This window comes from Astyanax mexicanus, chromosome 22 (genome assembly GCF_023375975.1).
Source record: "Astyanax mexicanus isolate ESR-SI-001 chromosome 22, AstMex3_surface, whole genome shotgun sequence".
In the NCBI taxonomy this organism is placed as follows: domain Eukaryota; kingdom Metazoa; phylum Chordata; class Actinopteri; order Characiformes; family Acestrorhamphidae; genus Astyanax; species Astyanax mexicanus.
Genome location: NC_064429.1, coordinates 16,151,415 through 16,169,251, shown reverse-complemented (window position 1 = coordinate 16,169,251; position 17,837 = coordinate 16,151,415). Strand labels below are relative to the sequence as shown.

Here is a 17,837-nt window from a genome sequence, read left to right as displayed (position 1 = left end):
TTTGAACATTTTTACATTTTGTCACCTTACAACGTCAAACTAAATTGTTTTTTATTAAGATTTTAGGTGATATACCAACACAAAGTAGCACACATTTGTAAAGGGAAATTTTAATCAAATAAAAATCTAAAAAGTGGTATAATGTGCAAAAGTATTCATCCCCTCTATATCTATATTAAGTAGTGCTGCTATTTCAGCTCCAAGTCTTTTGGGTTATGTCTCTACGAGCTTTGCATAATAGCTCAAGCTCAGCCAGGTTGGAAGGAGAGCGTCTGTGAACAGCAGTTTTCATGTTTTGCCACAGAAGCTCAATGAGATTTAGGTCAGAACATTGACTGGGTCATTCTAACACATGAATATTCTTTGCTCTAAGCCATTCCACTGTAGCTCTGGCTGTATGTTGAGGGTCATTGTCTTGCTGGAAGGTGATTCTCCTTCCCAGTCTCAAATTTAGGCAGCCTCCAACAGGTTTTCTTCCAGGATTGCCCTGTACTTATCCCCATCCATCTCCTCATCAACTCTGACCAACTTCCCTGTCCCTGCTAAAGAAAACCATCCCCACAGCACGATGCTGCCACCACCACCATGTTTCACAGTGGGGATAGTGTGTTCAGGGTGATGAGCCTTGTTACTTTTTTCGTTTTCTTCTTGCCACTCTTCCATAAAGGCCACCTTTGTGGAGTGCAAGGTTTATAGTTGTCCTGTGGACAGATTCTCTCACGTGAGCTGTGGATCTCTGCAGCTCCTCCAGAGTGACCCTGTGCCTCTTGGCTTCATCTCTGACTAGTGCCCTCCTTGTTTTTGTTCCATTTTTGAATGATGAATTGAACAGTGCTCATTGGGATGCTCAAAGCTTGGGATATGTTTTAATAACCTAGCCCTGCTTTAAACTTTATCTCTGACCTGTCTGGTGAGTTCTATGGTCTTCATGATGCTATTTGTTCACTAGTGTTCTCTAACAAACCACCAAGGCCTTCACAAAACTGAGAACTGAAAATATTGAGACTAAATTACGCACAGCCAGATTCTATTAAAAAAATAAGTGACTTCTGAAGGCAGTTGATTGCACTGGATTTTATTTAGGGGTTTCAGAATAAAGGGGATTAAATACAATTTGCACATCACCCTTTTTACAATTTTAATAACCATGTATCCTTTTCTTTTCACTTCACAATGATGTGCTACTTTGTGTTTGTCTATCACTTAAAATCTCAATAAAATACATTTAAGTTTGTGGTTGTAAGGTTGTACTTTTGTACAAATGTACACAAGCATGTTACCTTAAAATTGTTGAATAGTTATCATAATCCATGCTCATAAATTAAAAATAACCAAAATAGAAGCAAGGCCAGCAGAAGTTATGGGCAGGGGCTGTACCAAAATCTTCTTTTAACTTTTATTAAATTAAATCATATTTCCCTTCACTTTATAAGCACTTATTTGTAAAGTTTTTTTTGTAAACTGTGTATTAAAACAATTGCCCTGTTGTCTGGGTAAAACTGACTGCATGTTATTTGCTTTTCACAGGTTTCTGCATGTTTGTTCTGAGCTTAGTGAAGAAACATTACCGCCTGCAGTTTTATATGGTGTGTACCAGGGATTACAGTGTGCAAGCACTAACTCAACCTCAACTGGGACTTTTTATTCTATGCATGAAGAAGAGTCTGTGCACTTGTAAATGTAAAGTTTGTGTGCTGTGTATGTGATACTCACCACTGTAAATTGTATAATGTTGACACATTTTTAGCTAAACTATATTATTTTACCAATAATATGTTTAACGTAACTACATAATCCAGGCAGACAGCATAGACCCATTTAGTTTATTGACTGGTACTATAAAACTTGAGCTGCGATATATGTTGTCTTACAACTCCCCAGTGGTAATGTGAGGCAATATTACATAAATCAATAAAAAAATAGTAAAAGTAAAAAAATAATAGTAAACAAAACATGGCCTTTCACACACTAATGATGAAACTTGTTAGCAGTTAGCTGACGGAGCAAATATGCAAATGCAAATAAATATTTAATTGCAGACAGTATGAACCCAAAATATTTAATATAGTTGATAATCCATCAACTTTTTTACATTTCATTTCATTTGTTAATATGTATCTATTCCTGCATTTCTGTGTTTCTATTCCTTGAAATAAGCTTTAATTTTCCCCATTCCACCTAAAAAGCTGCAGCTTCTTTCATCTGTTGCATCATTTAAGGTGGAATAGGGAAAATTAGCTACTAAGGCAAACTATTAGCACATTTTTATACTTGTTATGAACAAATGGGCCAAAAAACATTGAAACTACACATTAAGCTATGGCGATATCTTGTTTATTGCCATTTTTAACAAGGAAGATACTCAAATTTGTGGGTTTTCTTTGTTGGTTTGTGCCGCCATTATGCCAGTGATTCTCATAGCCCTCTGTTTTAAGTGTGCTTCTAAAACATTTCTGTTTGATAGGCCATGTAGCCCCAACACTTTCCCTCTGGCCTAATGAAAATCAGGACACCTACATCAACACATTAGGCATGCACACGCAAAACAAAAGTGTAGGGTTAAATATTAGGGCCAAGGGGTAAAATGGGATTGGGCCAAAAGCTTAGCCTTCTATGGGCAGTACTTTTTCCAAATCATAATTTAATGTAGCTTTAATTTGCTCATGTTCAAACTTTTTAAAAATGCATTACAGACCTAAAATACAAGAATAGCTGTATATTAACAGATAAAATGAACAGAAAACATGGTATATCTTTGGTTCATACTGTCTGCAATAAAATAAAACCTCAAGTAAATGAGTAAACACAGTAAACAGTTTTTATTTTTTTGCATTTTCTTTTTTTTCTGGGGTTTCGGGTTATATTACACTAAACTAAATGGGTTTATTATTTGATGATAAGAATAAATGTCAGTCCTGTTCAGTCTTACACACTTGATTTATGATATAAGCCAGTCAGAGCAGTTTAAGTTGCATATAAGTTACTAAATTAATAAGGTAAAAATCACTGTATGTGCTGTTTAAGATGATAACTAGCGACAGCAAATGTACAACACCTCAAATCTGAAGCCTCAGTTACTGTTTAGTTCATTCATACTTGAGTCTACACAATAATATACAGTTGTGGTCAAAAGTTTACATACACTTGTAAAAAAACATAATGTTATGGCTGTCTTGAGTTTTCAATAAGTTCTACAACTCTTATTTTTCTGTGATAGAGTGATCGGAACACATACATGTTTGTCACAAAAAACAGTCATAAAATTTGGTTCTTTCATAAATTTATTATGGGTCTGCTGAAAATGTCACCAAATCTGCTGGGTCAAAAATATACATACAGCAACATTAGTATTTGGTTACATGTCCCTTGGCCATTTTCACGGCAACTAGGCGCTTTTGGTAGCCATCCACAAGCTCCTGGCAAGCTTCAGGTCGAATGTTTGACCACTCTTCTTGACAGAATTGGTGCAGTTCAGCTAAATGTGATGGTTTTCTTGCATGAACCCGTTTCTTTAGCACTGTCCACATGTTCTCAATGGGGTTTAAGTCAGGACTTTGGGAAGGCCATTCTAAAACCTTAATTCTAGCCTGGTTTAGCCATTCCTTTACCACTTTTGATGTGTGTTTTGGGTCATTGTCTTGTTGGAACACCCAACTGCGCCCAAGACCCAACCTTCGGGCTGATGGTTTTAAGTTTTCCTGCAGAATTTGGAGGTAATCCTCCTTCTTCATTATCCCATTTACTTTCTGCAAAGAACCAGTTCCACTGGCAGCAAAACATCCCCAGAGCATAATACTACCACCACCATGCTTGACAGTAGGCATGGTGTTCCTGGGATTAAAGGCCTCACCTTTTCTCCTCCAAACATATTGCTGGGTGTTGTGGCCAAACAGCTCAATTTTTGTTTCGTCTGACCAGAGAACTTTCCTCCAGAAGGTTTTATCTTTGTCCATGTGATCAGCAGCAAACTTCAGCCGAGTCTTAAGGTGCCTTTTCTGGGCTTCTTTCTTGCACGGCAGCCTCTCAGTCCATGGCGATGTAAAACACGCTTGACTGTGGAGACTGACACCTGTGTTCCATCAGCTTCCAAATCCTTGCAGACCTGCTTCTTGGTGATTCTTGGTTGACTCTTGACCATCCTGACCAATCTCCTCTCGGCAGCATGTGATAGCTTGCGTTTTCTTCCTGATCGTGGCAGTGACACAACTGTTCCATGCACTTTATACTTGCGTATAATTGTCTGCACAGTTGCTCTTGGGACCTGTAGCTGCTTTGAAATGGCTCCAAGTGACTTCCCTGACTTGTTCAAGTCAATAATTCGCTTTTTCAGATCCACACTGAGTTCCTTTGACTTTCCCATTGTAGCTTTTGTAGCTGAGTCTAATCACTGGGTCAAATGAGCCCTATTTAAATGGGCTCATGAGAAGTCAACAGCTGTAGTCAATCAGAATCACTTACAAGAAGTGAAGAGGCCATGACATGAAGCTAATTTGATTGACACAACTCGCTACATCACCAAAATTGACAAATTTTGTTGCTGTATGTATATTTTTGACCCAGCAGATTTGGTGACATTTTCAGCAGACCCATAATAAATTTATGAAAGAACCAAATTTTATGACTGTTTTTGGTGACAAACATGTATGTGTTCCGATCACTCTATCACAGAAAAATAAGAGTTGTAGAACTTATTGAAAACTCAAGACAGCCATAACATTATGTTTTTTTACAAGTGTATGTAAACTTTTGACCACAACTGTATACTCTGCTTGTTGCTGCTGCTGCTGCCTACCCAAACACTGGTTAACACTGTCCCGCATTCACATCCTAACACTGACCTATAATATATAAACACATCACTGGATGCTTGTGGTGGTGAGAGTAATATTTGTTTATTTGTATTTTGATACACTGTTTGATTGAGCTGTGCTGTAACTCTGTACATTGCATCATCATCCACAGTGGTCAGATGTCATCCTCACTTTTCCATTGATGGTGTGTTTGTGTGTGTGTGTGTATGTTTGTTTCTGTGTGTGTGTGTGTGTGTGTGTGTGCGTGTGTGTGTTTGCCATTCCAGTTTGCTTGGACCCATGTGACCCTGTTGATTGTGGTAACTCAGTCTCACCTGGTCATTCAGAACCTGTTTGAAGGAATGATCTGGTAAGCAGGAATCTCACCCAAACCTGACAGACCTGTGTCCTGTCTCCAGCTTCTGCACTCTGACTGCAGCACGGCCTCAAATCCCACAGCTAGAATAAAACAAGAACACTGTGCATCTACTGTAAAACTGACCCATATCCCTGCACGAGTTTAGCATGTGCATGAAAAACAAACATAAAGCCCCTCATAGTTAGAGGAAATAAAGTGGGAAAAATATTTTAAAAGGGATATATATATATATATATATATATATATATATATATATATATATATATATATATATATATATAATAATAAATAGAACCCAACACAAGACATATTCTATGTTAAAATTAAAATCATGCCTATCCTTGTTTGCCCTAAAGATATTAGCAATCATAAGTAGCAGATTCCAGAAGAAAACACAGAATGGTTGCTTTGGTATTCCATGTGGTTACAATAATAATCTGTTTGCATTGTTTTTTCTAAATGTTTGCTAGATAATTGATTTGGTATCCAAGGTGGTTGCTGTGGTGTTGCCAAGTTGTTGATATGGTGTTGCTAAATGCTTGCTAGGTGGTTGCTATGAAATACCAGACAATTACTCTAGTATTGCTAAGTGGTTGTTACAAATTCCACATGATTTCTATAGTGCTAAATAGTTGCTAGGTGGTTGATTTGGTATCCAAAGTGGTTGCTGTGATATAACAGACAGTTGCTCTAATATTGCTAAGTGGTTGTTAGAAATTCCATGTGATTTCTATAATGCTAAATAGTCGCTAGATGGTTGATTTCATATCCAGGGTGGTTGTTGTGGTGTTGCCAAGTCATTGATATAGTGTTGCTAAATGCTTGCTAGGTGGTTGCTATGAAATACCAGACAGTTGCTCTAATATTGCTAAGTGGTTATTACAAATGCCATGTGTTTTCTATAGTGCTAAATGGTTGCTAGATGGTTGATTTCATATCCAAGGTGGTTGCTGTGGTGTTGCCAAGTCATTGATATGGTGTTGCTAAATGCTTGCTAGGTGGTTGCTATGAAATACCAGACAGTTGCTGTAGTATTGAAAAGTGGTTGTTACAAATTCCAGGTAATTTCTAAAGTGCTAAATGGTTGATAGATGGTTGATTTCATATCCAAGGTGGTTGCTGTGGTGGTGCCAAGTCATTGATATGGTGTTGCTAAATGCTTGCTAGGTGGTTGCTATGAAATACCAGGCGGTTGCATTAGTATTGATAAGTGGTTGTTAGAAGTTACAGCTGATTTCTATAGTGCTAAATGGTTGCTAGATGGTTGATTTCGTATCCAAGGTGGTTGCTGTGGTGTTGCCAAGTCATTGATGGAGTGTTGTTAAATGCTTGCTAGGTGGTTGGTTTGATGTTGCTAGGTGGTTTATATAGTGTCCCAGACAGTTGCCTTTGCGTATCATACAGTGGTATTGCTTGTTTGTTGATTGTTGTTTCATTGATATGTTGTCCTATCTGGTTGCTTTGGTATTCCAGGTGGTTGCTGTGGTGTTGCTAAGTGAACACTAGATCAGTGCTACAATGTTGCATGGTGTTTGCTATTATATTTTAGGTGATTACCATGATGTTACTTTGTGGTACCTAAGGTATTGCAAGGTGGTTGCTTTGGGATTGCATTTGGATCACAGGCAGTATCTCATATGTTTGCTTAAATTGTTACCAGGGTGGTTGCTGTGATATTGCCAATTAATTGACAAGGTGTTGCTAAATGCTTGCTAGTTGATTGCCTTGGTGTTGCTAGATGGTTGCTATGATATCTCAGACAGTTGGTCTAGCGTTGCTAAGTGATTGTTACGATCCACAGATCTGGGGGGAGGTGCATCTTACCTTAGGGGGCTTCTTCCTGAAGGACTTACGCCATTCTTTCACTGCATGAGCGTTTTGTTTGCTAAATGCTTCATATAATCATTTTTTTAGCTGTTCAGTGGGAGATCAGACAGTCAGACTATAGAGGTTCTACAGCTCTTTAGTTGTAGAGTTGCAGTCATATCAAAACCTCATAAGCACGTTATTATTTTTTCATGTAATTTTAAAATTTTCCTCAATTTTAGCTATGCCGATTATCCCACCCACTCAGCTGTACTCCTTCTCTCACTAGTAATGCCCCAACCCAAGGACGGTGAAGACTAGCACATACCTCTTCTGATACATGTGAAGTCAGCCACCACCTCTTTTTTAAACTGCTGCTGATGCAGCATTGCCGAGTAGCATCACAGTTCACTCGGAGGAAAGTGCAAGAACTCGGTTCTGATACATCAGCTCACAGATGCCTTGTGCTGATCGACATCACCCTAAGAGTGATGAGGGAAGGAGCGCCATCAACCAGCCCAGAGAGAGCAAGGCCAATTGTGCTCTCTCAGGGCTCCAGCAGCTAATGGCAAGCTGCATTACTGGGATTCAAACCAGCGATCTCCCGATCATAGTGGCAGCGCATTAGACCGCTGGACCACTCGGAAGCTCACATAAACAATTTTTTTCTTTCTTTCATTTGCACATCATTTGAATATGTCAATATATTCAATATACAAATAGATGATTTACATTTGTAACTTTTCAAATTAAATTACAGATTTGTAAAAACGAGGTTTTGTTATGATGGCATAAAACATAAACTGTTCTCTATTGTTTCTCTGTACCTTTTGTTGAACAACACCTAAATAACAAGAGTCCGCTCTTCTGTTCTACAGGTTCATTGTTCCGATATCGATTGTCATCTGTAATGACATTATGGCTTACCTGTTTGGCTTCTTCTTTGGAAGAACACCTCTGATCAAGGTAAATATTCTTCTGTGGTTAAATTTTACTCATTACCAAAACTGATGTTTGGATACTACTGACCGTTCTAAAGAAAGAAGATCATTTATATTCATTTATGGCATATTACACTGAATCTGTCCCATTTTTGTCTCCGGGAAATGACATGTATAAATGTGCACACAAATTAACTTTAAAATAAATTTTATTATTAAGCATAGTGTCTACAACAGGAATTTACATCTGAAGATCATGGGAAGAGTTTTTCTGTATATTTGATCTTATTGTAACTATGACTGAGAAGCTCAATCTTAACGCTCTGTCCTGTTACCTAAATTAATTTTTAGGTCTTATTAGTTCATTTTTAAAATACACTAGAATGTTCTGATGCACATTAGCATAGCCACCATTTAGCTATTTTTTATGTTTTTGCTAATTCTATGCTAAAATCTCACTCCTATTACTTTCATTCCTGTTACTCAAAACATAAAAAGTAACAGGAATGAGTGCCAGTAACAGGAGTGAGTGAGCTGCCTGAGATTGACCTGTACATGTTTTGAATAGTTAGATAAATGTGTTATTAGATTCAGAGTTGAAAAAAACATAAAATTTTGATTTAATTTGGATTTGTTACAACAAGCAAATGGCACCCATTCGGTGGAATTGCACTTAATGAAACCCTGTCTGTTCCTTTCAGCTCTCTCCGAAGAAGACCTGGGAAGGCTTCATCGGTGGCTTCTTCTCCACAGTGTTTTTATCTTTCCTTGTAAGCATGGAGTTAAACTTACAAAAGCACAATTTTTAACAACCACGAGAAAGTAGTGTTCAATAATATGAACTATTATAACTTTTATTTCCTTTATTTTCCAGTTTGCCTACCTGCTGTCTCAGTACCAGTACTTTGTATGTCCAGTAGAGTACAACAGTGAGACCAACCGCTTCGCTGTGGAGTGTGAGCCTTCAGATCTGTTTGTGATTCAGGAATACACTCTGCCTGTGATGGTACAGAATATTCTCAGATGGGTAAGGAAGTGTACATGCATGAACTGTACAAACAGGGGTAGATTAAAATGATGCACTAAAATTTAATCCAGTGCATGTGCACAGAAATTATTAAAACAGTTTTGTGGGGAAGTGTGATTATACTAAATATGAGTATAATTAAGTAAAGGGGCCATATCATGTTATTTTTCAGGAATTCTACAATTGCAAATACATTTAAAGTATGTACAGATTTAACTCATCAATCAACTTCATTATCCTTAAACAGTTTCATCCATTAAAAAAATAGTTAATAATAACAAATTTGACATTCTCCACCATTTGTTGCTTTATCTCCATGTGCTAATCTACACCTAGATATCAGAGGTCTCAGAATTGACCAGAACATTGGGACAGATAACATAAATATACTGAATGCATGTGCAATTGTGAAGTGAGCAAATGTGTTTGCAAACAAGCCAAAATTTATTTTAGATTTTTCAAAGTAGCATCTTTTGCTTTGATGCCAACCTTGCCCACTCTTGAGGTTATTCTCTCAGTTGCTTCATGAGGTAGAACCTGGAATGGTTCTCCAGCTGTATTAATTGAGTTATAGAGGTTCTGAACTTGTGTTAACTGCTTTTCTTTACCTCTGAGCTCCAACTCATCCCAAACCACCTGCATTAGGTTTTTATGACAGGTGTTTGTGTAAGCCAAACACATTTTTGGCTACTATTTGTTAGAAATTCAGACTTTAGGTATCAGGAGTCAGATTCCGGAGTCAGGATACTGGATATTCAAATTGCAACTTTGTTCTTGTGCATACAGAAGATCATACATGGGTGCAGCTTAATTGGTCAGCAGTGTTCACAGTCTGTTGGGTCCAGGTCCAACATTCCTCTCTGTCTGTCTTTCTAAGTACATACTGCGGTCAAGGGGGAAAAGTGTTAGGGTGTGACTAAATTAGCATAGCAAAAGGGCATTTCTTCAAGAGGCAGTAAAAAAAAAAGCTAATTTGTTGTAGGCAGAATTTCTCATACCCAATTACATGTGTTACAAGCCTTTAATATTAATGTACAATGTAGTAAAATATACAAATATAAAACAAATATTATTAAGAATGTGTCCAAACTTTTGACTGGTACTGTATTTAACTACTAAAATTACATATTTATAGCTTTTTAATTTAAATTTTTCTATTAATAAAGCAAACCCAAAAAACGGAAGGTGTCAACAGTAAAATGTGTGGGCTGGGAGTACTTTTTAGTTCTGTGTATAAATTGTGCCAAAACTTTACATCAAGATTTATTAATAGTAAACATTTCTTTATTTATTATGTATTATTATTATTAAAAAAAATGGATTTAAAAATAATTTTTAGGTAAAAATATAAAAAGCTTAACCTGGGCGACTTAAAATGTATGCAAATCTCTAGAATGACCCAAATAAAATAAAACTGTCTAAGTTTTAGATATATTTCTAACATGTCTTTCTCAAAGGTATCAGAAGTATTACTATTTATTTCTCAGGTAGAATGATAAAAAACTAAGGTTTAAAATACTTCTGTAGAAGTTAAAGTACCAACTTAAGCTTTTTACTCTTTAAATAAACATGTAAAAGTACTGTTATTTGAAACTATTTAAAGTAGAAAAGTAAAAGTAATGTAAGGGAAAGAATGCCATTAAGGACAAAAGCTTAGGCCACACCACAGGGTCCTATAGTGGGTTGGGTAATTTGCTGTGTAAATTGGGAGAAAAATTGGATAAAAAAAAATAGAACAAAAATGTATATAAATCTGATTAAGAGATTTATCTGGATAGAGTATATTGAATAAACATCTACAATGCAGGCTAGAAAAAGTAAGTGAACCCTTGAATATAATAAGCTGTACATCCTCCTTTGTATTTTAAATTACACTGGTAGGTACTGCGTGCCATTGGCTTATCTGATGACCTGGCTTGGTTTTCACCATGTCCAAACCTTCATCATGAACACAACTGTGCTCTTTTTTTCTGTCTACAGAAAACCGTGAACCTGTACCCCTTTCAGATTCACAGCATTGCTCTCTCCTCGTTCGCTTCTCTGATTGGACCTTTCGGTGGATTCTTTGCCAGTGGGTTCAAGCGAGCTTTCAAAATCAAAGTATGTCTATTAATACATCACTTACTTTATCATTTACAAGCAGTCATGTTAGTCTAGAAAGACTCCTGCTTTGTCTTGTCAGATTCATTAAAGTCTTGTAATTTTACAGGATTTTGCAGACACCATCCCTGGGCACGGTGGCATCATGGATCGCTTTGACTGTCAGTACCTGATGGCGACCTTTGTTCATGTTTATATAGCAAGCTTTATCAGGTAAGGAGGTGTATCCACCTCATTTTCAGGAGAATTTCTCTATGGGATGAACAGATGGGGTGTGTTCCAGTTGTACAGTGTTAGGTGCGTCCACTTTCACTTTAGCTGCAGAAAGATAAGCCTCTATAGCAAAGTTTGGAAAGTATATCTTGGGCACTATTTGCATAGCATTAGTGTTACATGGTGTGGCTTAGTAATAAATTTAGTTATCAGTGTATTCCACTTATATTAATATAATTCAAATTATGTTTCATGAATGTTCTTCAGTCTGTACAGATTATGAAAGATTATTTTATGTAATGAAATTCAAATAGAAGAACTTGCTTGTGGTTGTGGCAAATTTTTTGTAGACTGACAGAAAGCATTGTAGACCCTGTTATATTTAGTCAGTTTTTCTAAAGCATGGATGCACTTAAGGAAACATTCATACATTTGTTCCCTTGAAGACTACGTTTTGCAGTGGAAATTTCTTGTGAAGCCAGAATTGTTTTTGTGAACCATAAAGGTCATATTTGCAATGGTGTCTAGTTATTCAAAAGCTTTCAAATGTCCCCAGACTTATTAATGGTGTTAAAATCATAAAAATGTTATTTAAAAGTGTGTATCTTTATTAAGCTTAAAATATTGAAAAAAAAAAAAAAAAAAAATTCAGTTCATCCTCTCTCTACTCATGTAAATATTCACAGCAACAGAAAATTTAGACCAGGATGCTTAAACATTTAATCCAACTGTGCATTGCAACAACTCACCATTGCCACCCAGTGGTAAAATTAATATATAATAGTATAGCTCTTTACATTGTTTGTTAAATTGTTTTTATGTAATGATTGACTAAATGCTTGAATAAATTAATGCTTACTGCCAAAACAGTTTTACATATAGTGTTATCAGTTTTCTTTTTATACATTTGATATAGTATTTTTGATGCCCTGTCTAAACAGATATGTTTAAAACTGAGATTTCTACTTCCATTTTTTAAAATATTTAACACTGTTTACACCGAGAGGATGCCACCTGTACAACAAATCCAGTCATGAAATGACTACAATTACTAAGGATTTCTATTCAAGCATTCAATAATTGAAAATATAAAAAAAATATTGAAGTAAATCTGCAACTGTCAAAATATAATGAAAAAAAATATCATTAAACTAGTGTTTTTCTAAACCTAATTTTAAAATCAATATAATGGTGAATACAGCTCTGGAAAAAAATAAGAGACCACTTAAATATGTTTTTTAATTTCTTTTTATTTTATTTTTTTTACCAAATTGAAACCCTCTGGAATACAATCAAGAAGAAGATGGATGATCACAAGCCATCAAACCAAATTAACTTGCTTGAATTTTTGCCAGGAATGGCATAAAGTTATCCAAAAACAGTGTGTAAGACTAGACTGACTAGACTAGACTAGACTGAAAACTGTAATAAACAATTAGGGTTATTCCTCCAAATGTTGATTTCATAACTCGTAATGAATGAAACGTAATGAATATAAACTTTTTTTCTTTGTATTATTTGAGGTCTGAAAGCTCTGCATCTTTTTTTGTTATTTAAGCCATTTCTCATTTTCTGCAAACATATATCTACAAATACCAAAATCAGAGAAACTGATTCAGAAACTGAAGTGATCTCTTAATTTTTTTCCATAGCTGTAAATATCAAACAATTCATGTCCTCCAAACATTCGTTTTATTATGGATGTCTCGTTTTTTTTTTTCAATGATTAGTTTCAATAATGCAGAATTTGGGGTTGGTTCCTCTTACTAATCTGGAATTATTAAGTGGAGATTAGGTAGAGAGTGAAGAGGCAGCTTCTCCAAATGTCCTGTGGAAGAATCTCCAATGAAAAATGGTTTTGTATCACCTACACCTGTAGCCTGTATACAGGCCAAGGCTTGTCAAGGGGTTAAGAAGTTCACTGTGTGTTTTTACCTGGTCAGGTCTAACTTTTCTGTTTTGTTTTTTTTAGGGGCCCGAACCCCAGTAAAGTGTTACAGCAGCTGCTGGTCCTGCAGCCCGAACAACAGCTCAACATTTTCAACACACTGCGCAACCATCTGAGAGAGAAAGGCATGCTGCCTCCTGCTGTGCTGGAGCAATGAGGGAACACTCAGCCCATCAGAAGAACTGCAGATAAAAAACAAACAGAAAAGAACAGTTACGGTTTAACTCGATAACTATTCACACACAACTGTGGATGCTCAACAACACACCCATCAACACGCTGTCCAGAAACTACTCTGGAGGTTCTGTACAACAAAGTGAACACACAGAAGTCTTTACCTCACGCTTCCACTGCACGAGCAGCTCACCGCACTACAGATAAGAAACACGGTGGCGGCAGCAGACTTGACCACAAGGGGCGCTAAAGTGAACTACAGCAAAATGCAGTCTTCCAGCTAACTGAAAAGAAATGGAAGCACGTGGTAAGTGAATGTAGAGGGCTGAAACGTTTGATAATTATAGTTTTTATTATGCAGAGTAAGAGCTGCGATGCACTGATTCTGAAACTGATTCTAGTTTATTTTATTAGCGTTAGCGTGATTTTGTTTTTTATTTTTTCCTTAAATCAGAGCTAACAGAGATTAGCTCACTTTCTGGCAGCAATAATTCTAGACTGAGGACGGCAGGTTTTGAAATGCTAATAGTCATGATTAGCATGTTAATAAGTGCTTAATTAAATAAAAAATAATCATGATGTTACTTACAGCACATTCAGTACACAAAAATAAATACAAAGAGGCATGTTTCTCAAGACTAACCATTACTTATACTGCTATAATAGCCATTTTCTCCTTTCTAGCTTTGCCTGTTGTTGATCTGGAACTGTAGTTAGCTAACCTAACTAGCTAGTAGCTTTGGACTCATAAGTTAGCATTAATGCTGTATGACAGACTCTGTATGTACATATCTCATATATTGATGTAAATAGATAGAGATTATACTAAAATATTTACAGTATAATATATAAAGTATACCTGTGTGACTCTAAATTCTATACATTTTTGAGGTATGAAGAAAATATATGCAAACAAACTAGACATTCCCTGAACTTTAGCTAGCTAGCATGATCAAACCTCTCTGAGGAGAAAAGTTTGGGGAATGAGTGAGACTTGAACGAATGTCAGGTTAACCTGCTTGGGGTGAAATGGAAGATGATTTGGAGTGACTAATATTAATCTGTGAATTATGAAATTTTTTTAAATTGCTGTGCTTCCAGTAGCTACCCCACTGACCAGTCTTAGTTGCACTGTAGTTAGCTATAGGACTCGACATGTCATTTTATAAGATCTGAAATTTGAAATCTGTAGTGAAGTTAGCATCTGTTAGCAATAACGTGTTGCAAGGAAGGTTTAAAATATTCATACAAAAATGTGGGTTTGGATTTTCTAGTTAATGTTATTAGCAGAAGTCCTTCCTAATTGTTTACCAAAGCTTTGTGTCTTTTTTACTGTAAAGGAAAACCCCACATTAGCTAGTTCACACCGAAAGCGCCAATTCTGGAACTTTTCCAAGTTGATGAAGAAATAATTTATTGACGTGGGCACTGATATCATACAGTTAGCTAACAAAATAACATACTAAAACACCTCACTCCCCCAACTGACTAGTCTGATCTAGCTGTAGTTAGCTAGCTTGTGAGCTGAGCTATTTTTTTTTTAAACATCTTCTTCAGGTTTTAGTGTGGAACACTGTCGTCTTGTAGTAGACTCTGTGTGTTTAGGATATTTTAAGAGTTAAATATGCTTCTATAATAATAACTAACTAATTTATCTGTTAACAATAAACTGTTGCGAAAAAGGTTAAAAATACACATACAAAAACGTTGGTTTGGATTTTTACTAATTGTTTACCAAAGCTTTGTCCTATTTGCTGTATTAAAAAACCCATTTCAACACTAATTCACAAAAAAAAAAATCATCAATTCTGGAAGTGTCCCAAGTTGATTAAGGAATAATTTATTGACGTGCACTATTATAATAGTTAGATAACAAAATTACATACTGGAACACTTCACTTCCCCACTGACCAGTTTTAGCAACACTTCTTTAGGTTTTAGAATCAAACACTGGCCTCTTGTGGTAGACTCTGTGTGTTTAGGATATTTTAAGAGTTAAATATGCTTCAATAATAACTGAAATTTGAAATCTGTAGTGAAGGAGATACTGTGTGTTCTTTAGTTAGCTAACTAATTCATCTGTTAACAATAAACTGTTGCAAGGAAGGTTTTAAATACACATACAAAAATATGGCAAAACGTCTTCAGATTTTAGTTTTGAACACTGGTGTCTTATGGTTGATTCTGTGTGTTTAGTATATTTTAAGAGTTGAATATGCTCCGATAATAACTGAAATTTGAAATCTGGAGTGAAGGAGATAGTGTGTTCTTTAGTTAGCTAAATAATGTTAACAATAACATGTTGCACAGAATGTTTAAAATATACATACAAAAATATTTGGATTTAAGATTTTGGGATTTTCCTAATTGTTTATCAAAGCTTTGTGTCTTTTTGTGCTGTATTAAAAACCCCACTTTAACGCCAATAATTTCACACAAAAAGCATCAATTCTGGAACTGTTCCAAGTTGATTAAGGAATAATTTATTGATGATTGCACTGATATCATACAGTTAGCTAACAAAAATACATACTGTAACACTTCACTGCCCCACTGACCAGTTTTAGCAACACTTCTTCAGGTTATAGAATCGAACAGTGATGTCTTATGGTTGATTCTGTGTGTTTAGGATATTTTAAGAGTTAAAAATGCTTCAATAATAACTGAATTTGAAATCTGGAGTGAAGGAGATACAGCGTGTTCTTTAGTTAGCTAACTTATTCATCTGTTAACAATAAACTGTTGCAAGATAGGTTTAAAATATGCACACAAAAATATGGGTTTGGATTTTCCTAATTGTTTATCTAACAAAATACATACTGGAACATTTCACTCCCCCACTGACCAGTTTTAGCAACACTTCTTCGGGTTTTAGAATCACTGAACACTGGCGTCTTGTGGTAGACTCTGTGTGTTTAGGATATTTTAAGTAGTTTTAGTAGTTGAATATGCTTTAGTAAGACCTTTGAAAGAATTTGAAATCCAGAGTGAAGTAGTTACAGTGTGTGCTTTAGTTAGCTGGCTAATTCATCCCTTAGCAATAATGTGTTGCAAGAAAAGTTTAAAATACAAATACAAAAACGTGGGTTTAGAGTTTCCTAATTGTTTACCAAAGCTTTGTGTCTTTTTTTTGCTGTATAAAAAAAGCCCACATTTATTCTAACTAGTTCAGTCCAAAATCTGTCCCAAGCTGATTAAGAAATAATTTATTGGGATATCCATGATTTCCTTAGTTTAGCAAACAAAATGACATACTGAAACACATGACAAATAGGATATTGTCAGTTACGTTTCACTCTTAGCACTTTTTTTTTAGGTTCATAAGGAAATACATTTCCCTAAAGTGAACTTGATAAACTTCCCCTGTCCAGTGATCAGTACTCTTACAGGTCTAGTAGGGGCATAGAGAAGTTTGGGACCAGATGTTTGTACTGTATAACCTTTAACTCAGTAAATATGTGATGATATATGCATCCCCCTACCTTAATTACCCTGTGGTCCACCACAGTACCCTGTTCATTCCCTTCTGTAGTTCTGCGTGTTTACAGACGTCCTCTTCTTTTTCTTTCTTGTCTGCTGTGCCGTTTCCTAGGCTTTGTTTAAATAATGGCTCCACTTGCTCTTTCTTGTAGCTCTGTATGAATGTTGCATGTCTAATAGAAACCTGTCAAAACCCTGTCAGACCAAAAATATAATATAAAAATAAAACATCTGGTGTCTGTAGCTTGTTCCAAAGCTACCACAACTGTAATGTTTTCAACTTAGCTATGAGTTGTTGCACGGTTTCTGTTCTGATGCTTTCCAACATGTAATACTGTACATGCACATACAAATACAGTTCAAGTAGTTTAACAGCAAATGGGATTTAACAGCAAATGGGGACTCACCATTGCATTGTCAGATGTTATGTTATGTGTATTGTTTAAAAAAAAAACATTTGGGATCTCTCTCTTTTTTTTTCTTCTTTTTTTTGGATGTTGTTTTAATAATTATTTATGACTTTGATTTACAGATTTATTTTCTAATATAAATATGTTTTAAATGGCCAATATTTAACAGTTTTACCACGAATACACAAACAAAATGGTGTATGGGCAATTTAAAGGAATCAGACATGATGTATGAAATTATTATTATTATTATTATTATTATTAGAGGTGAATAAAATATTGTATTTTTTTTTTCGTTAAATCCTGTGTGTCTTCTTTTTTTTGTGTCTTCTTCAGTATTGATTTGTCCTTAGGATCACAGAAAACATGAAATTGATTTTTAAGAAGTCTTTAAAGGTCTTAAATTTATATTGCAAAAAAAGTCATTTTAAATTTTAAAATAATTAAAGGTCATTAATCAAAGGTGGAAAAATTCCACAGATAGTAATCTTACAATTCAATTGAATTTTTGCACCGTTGGTTGGATTCAACTCGACAAATAGATGACAGATAGGTCAAAAAAAAAAGGA

At 35.5% G+C, this 17,837-nt stretch overlaps 1 protein-coding gene across 1 annotated transcript in view; it reads left to right on the top strand.

Moving 5' to 3' along the window:
• cds1 (CDP-diacylglycerol synthase (phosphatidate cytidylyltransferase) 1) overlaps nucleotides 1–17,561 on the top strand; it is a 53,648-nt gene extending 36,087 nt beyond the window's left edge. Inside the window, exons 6-13 of the mRNA XM_022664901.2 lie at nucleotides 1,528–1,586; nucleotides 5,078–5,160; nucleotides 7,854–7,941; nucleotides 8,618–8,686; nucleotides 8,791–8,943; nucleotides 10,924–11,043; nucleotides 11,153–11,256; nucleotides 13,229–17,561. Coding sequence (XP_022520622.1) covers nucleotides 1,528–1,586; nucleotides 5,078–5,160; nucleotides 7,854–7,941; nucleotides 8,618–8,686; nucleotides 8,791–8,943; nucleotides 10,924–11,043; nucleotides 11,153–11,256; nucleotides 13,229–13,361 — 809 coding nt within the window. The 3' untranslated portion in view covers nucleotides 13,362–17,561. The remainder of the gene's footprint in view (nucleotides 1–1,527; nucleotides 1,587–5,077; nucleotides 5,161–7,853; nucleotides 7,942–8,617; nucleotides 8,687–8,790; nucleotides 8,944–10,923; nucleotides 11,044–11,152; nucleotides 11,257–13,228) is intronic.
• Nucleotides 17,562–17,837: the final 276 nt, after the last annotated feature.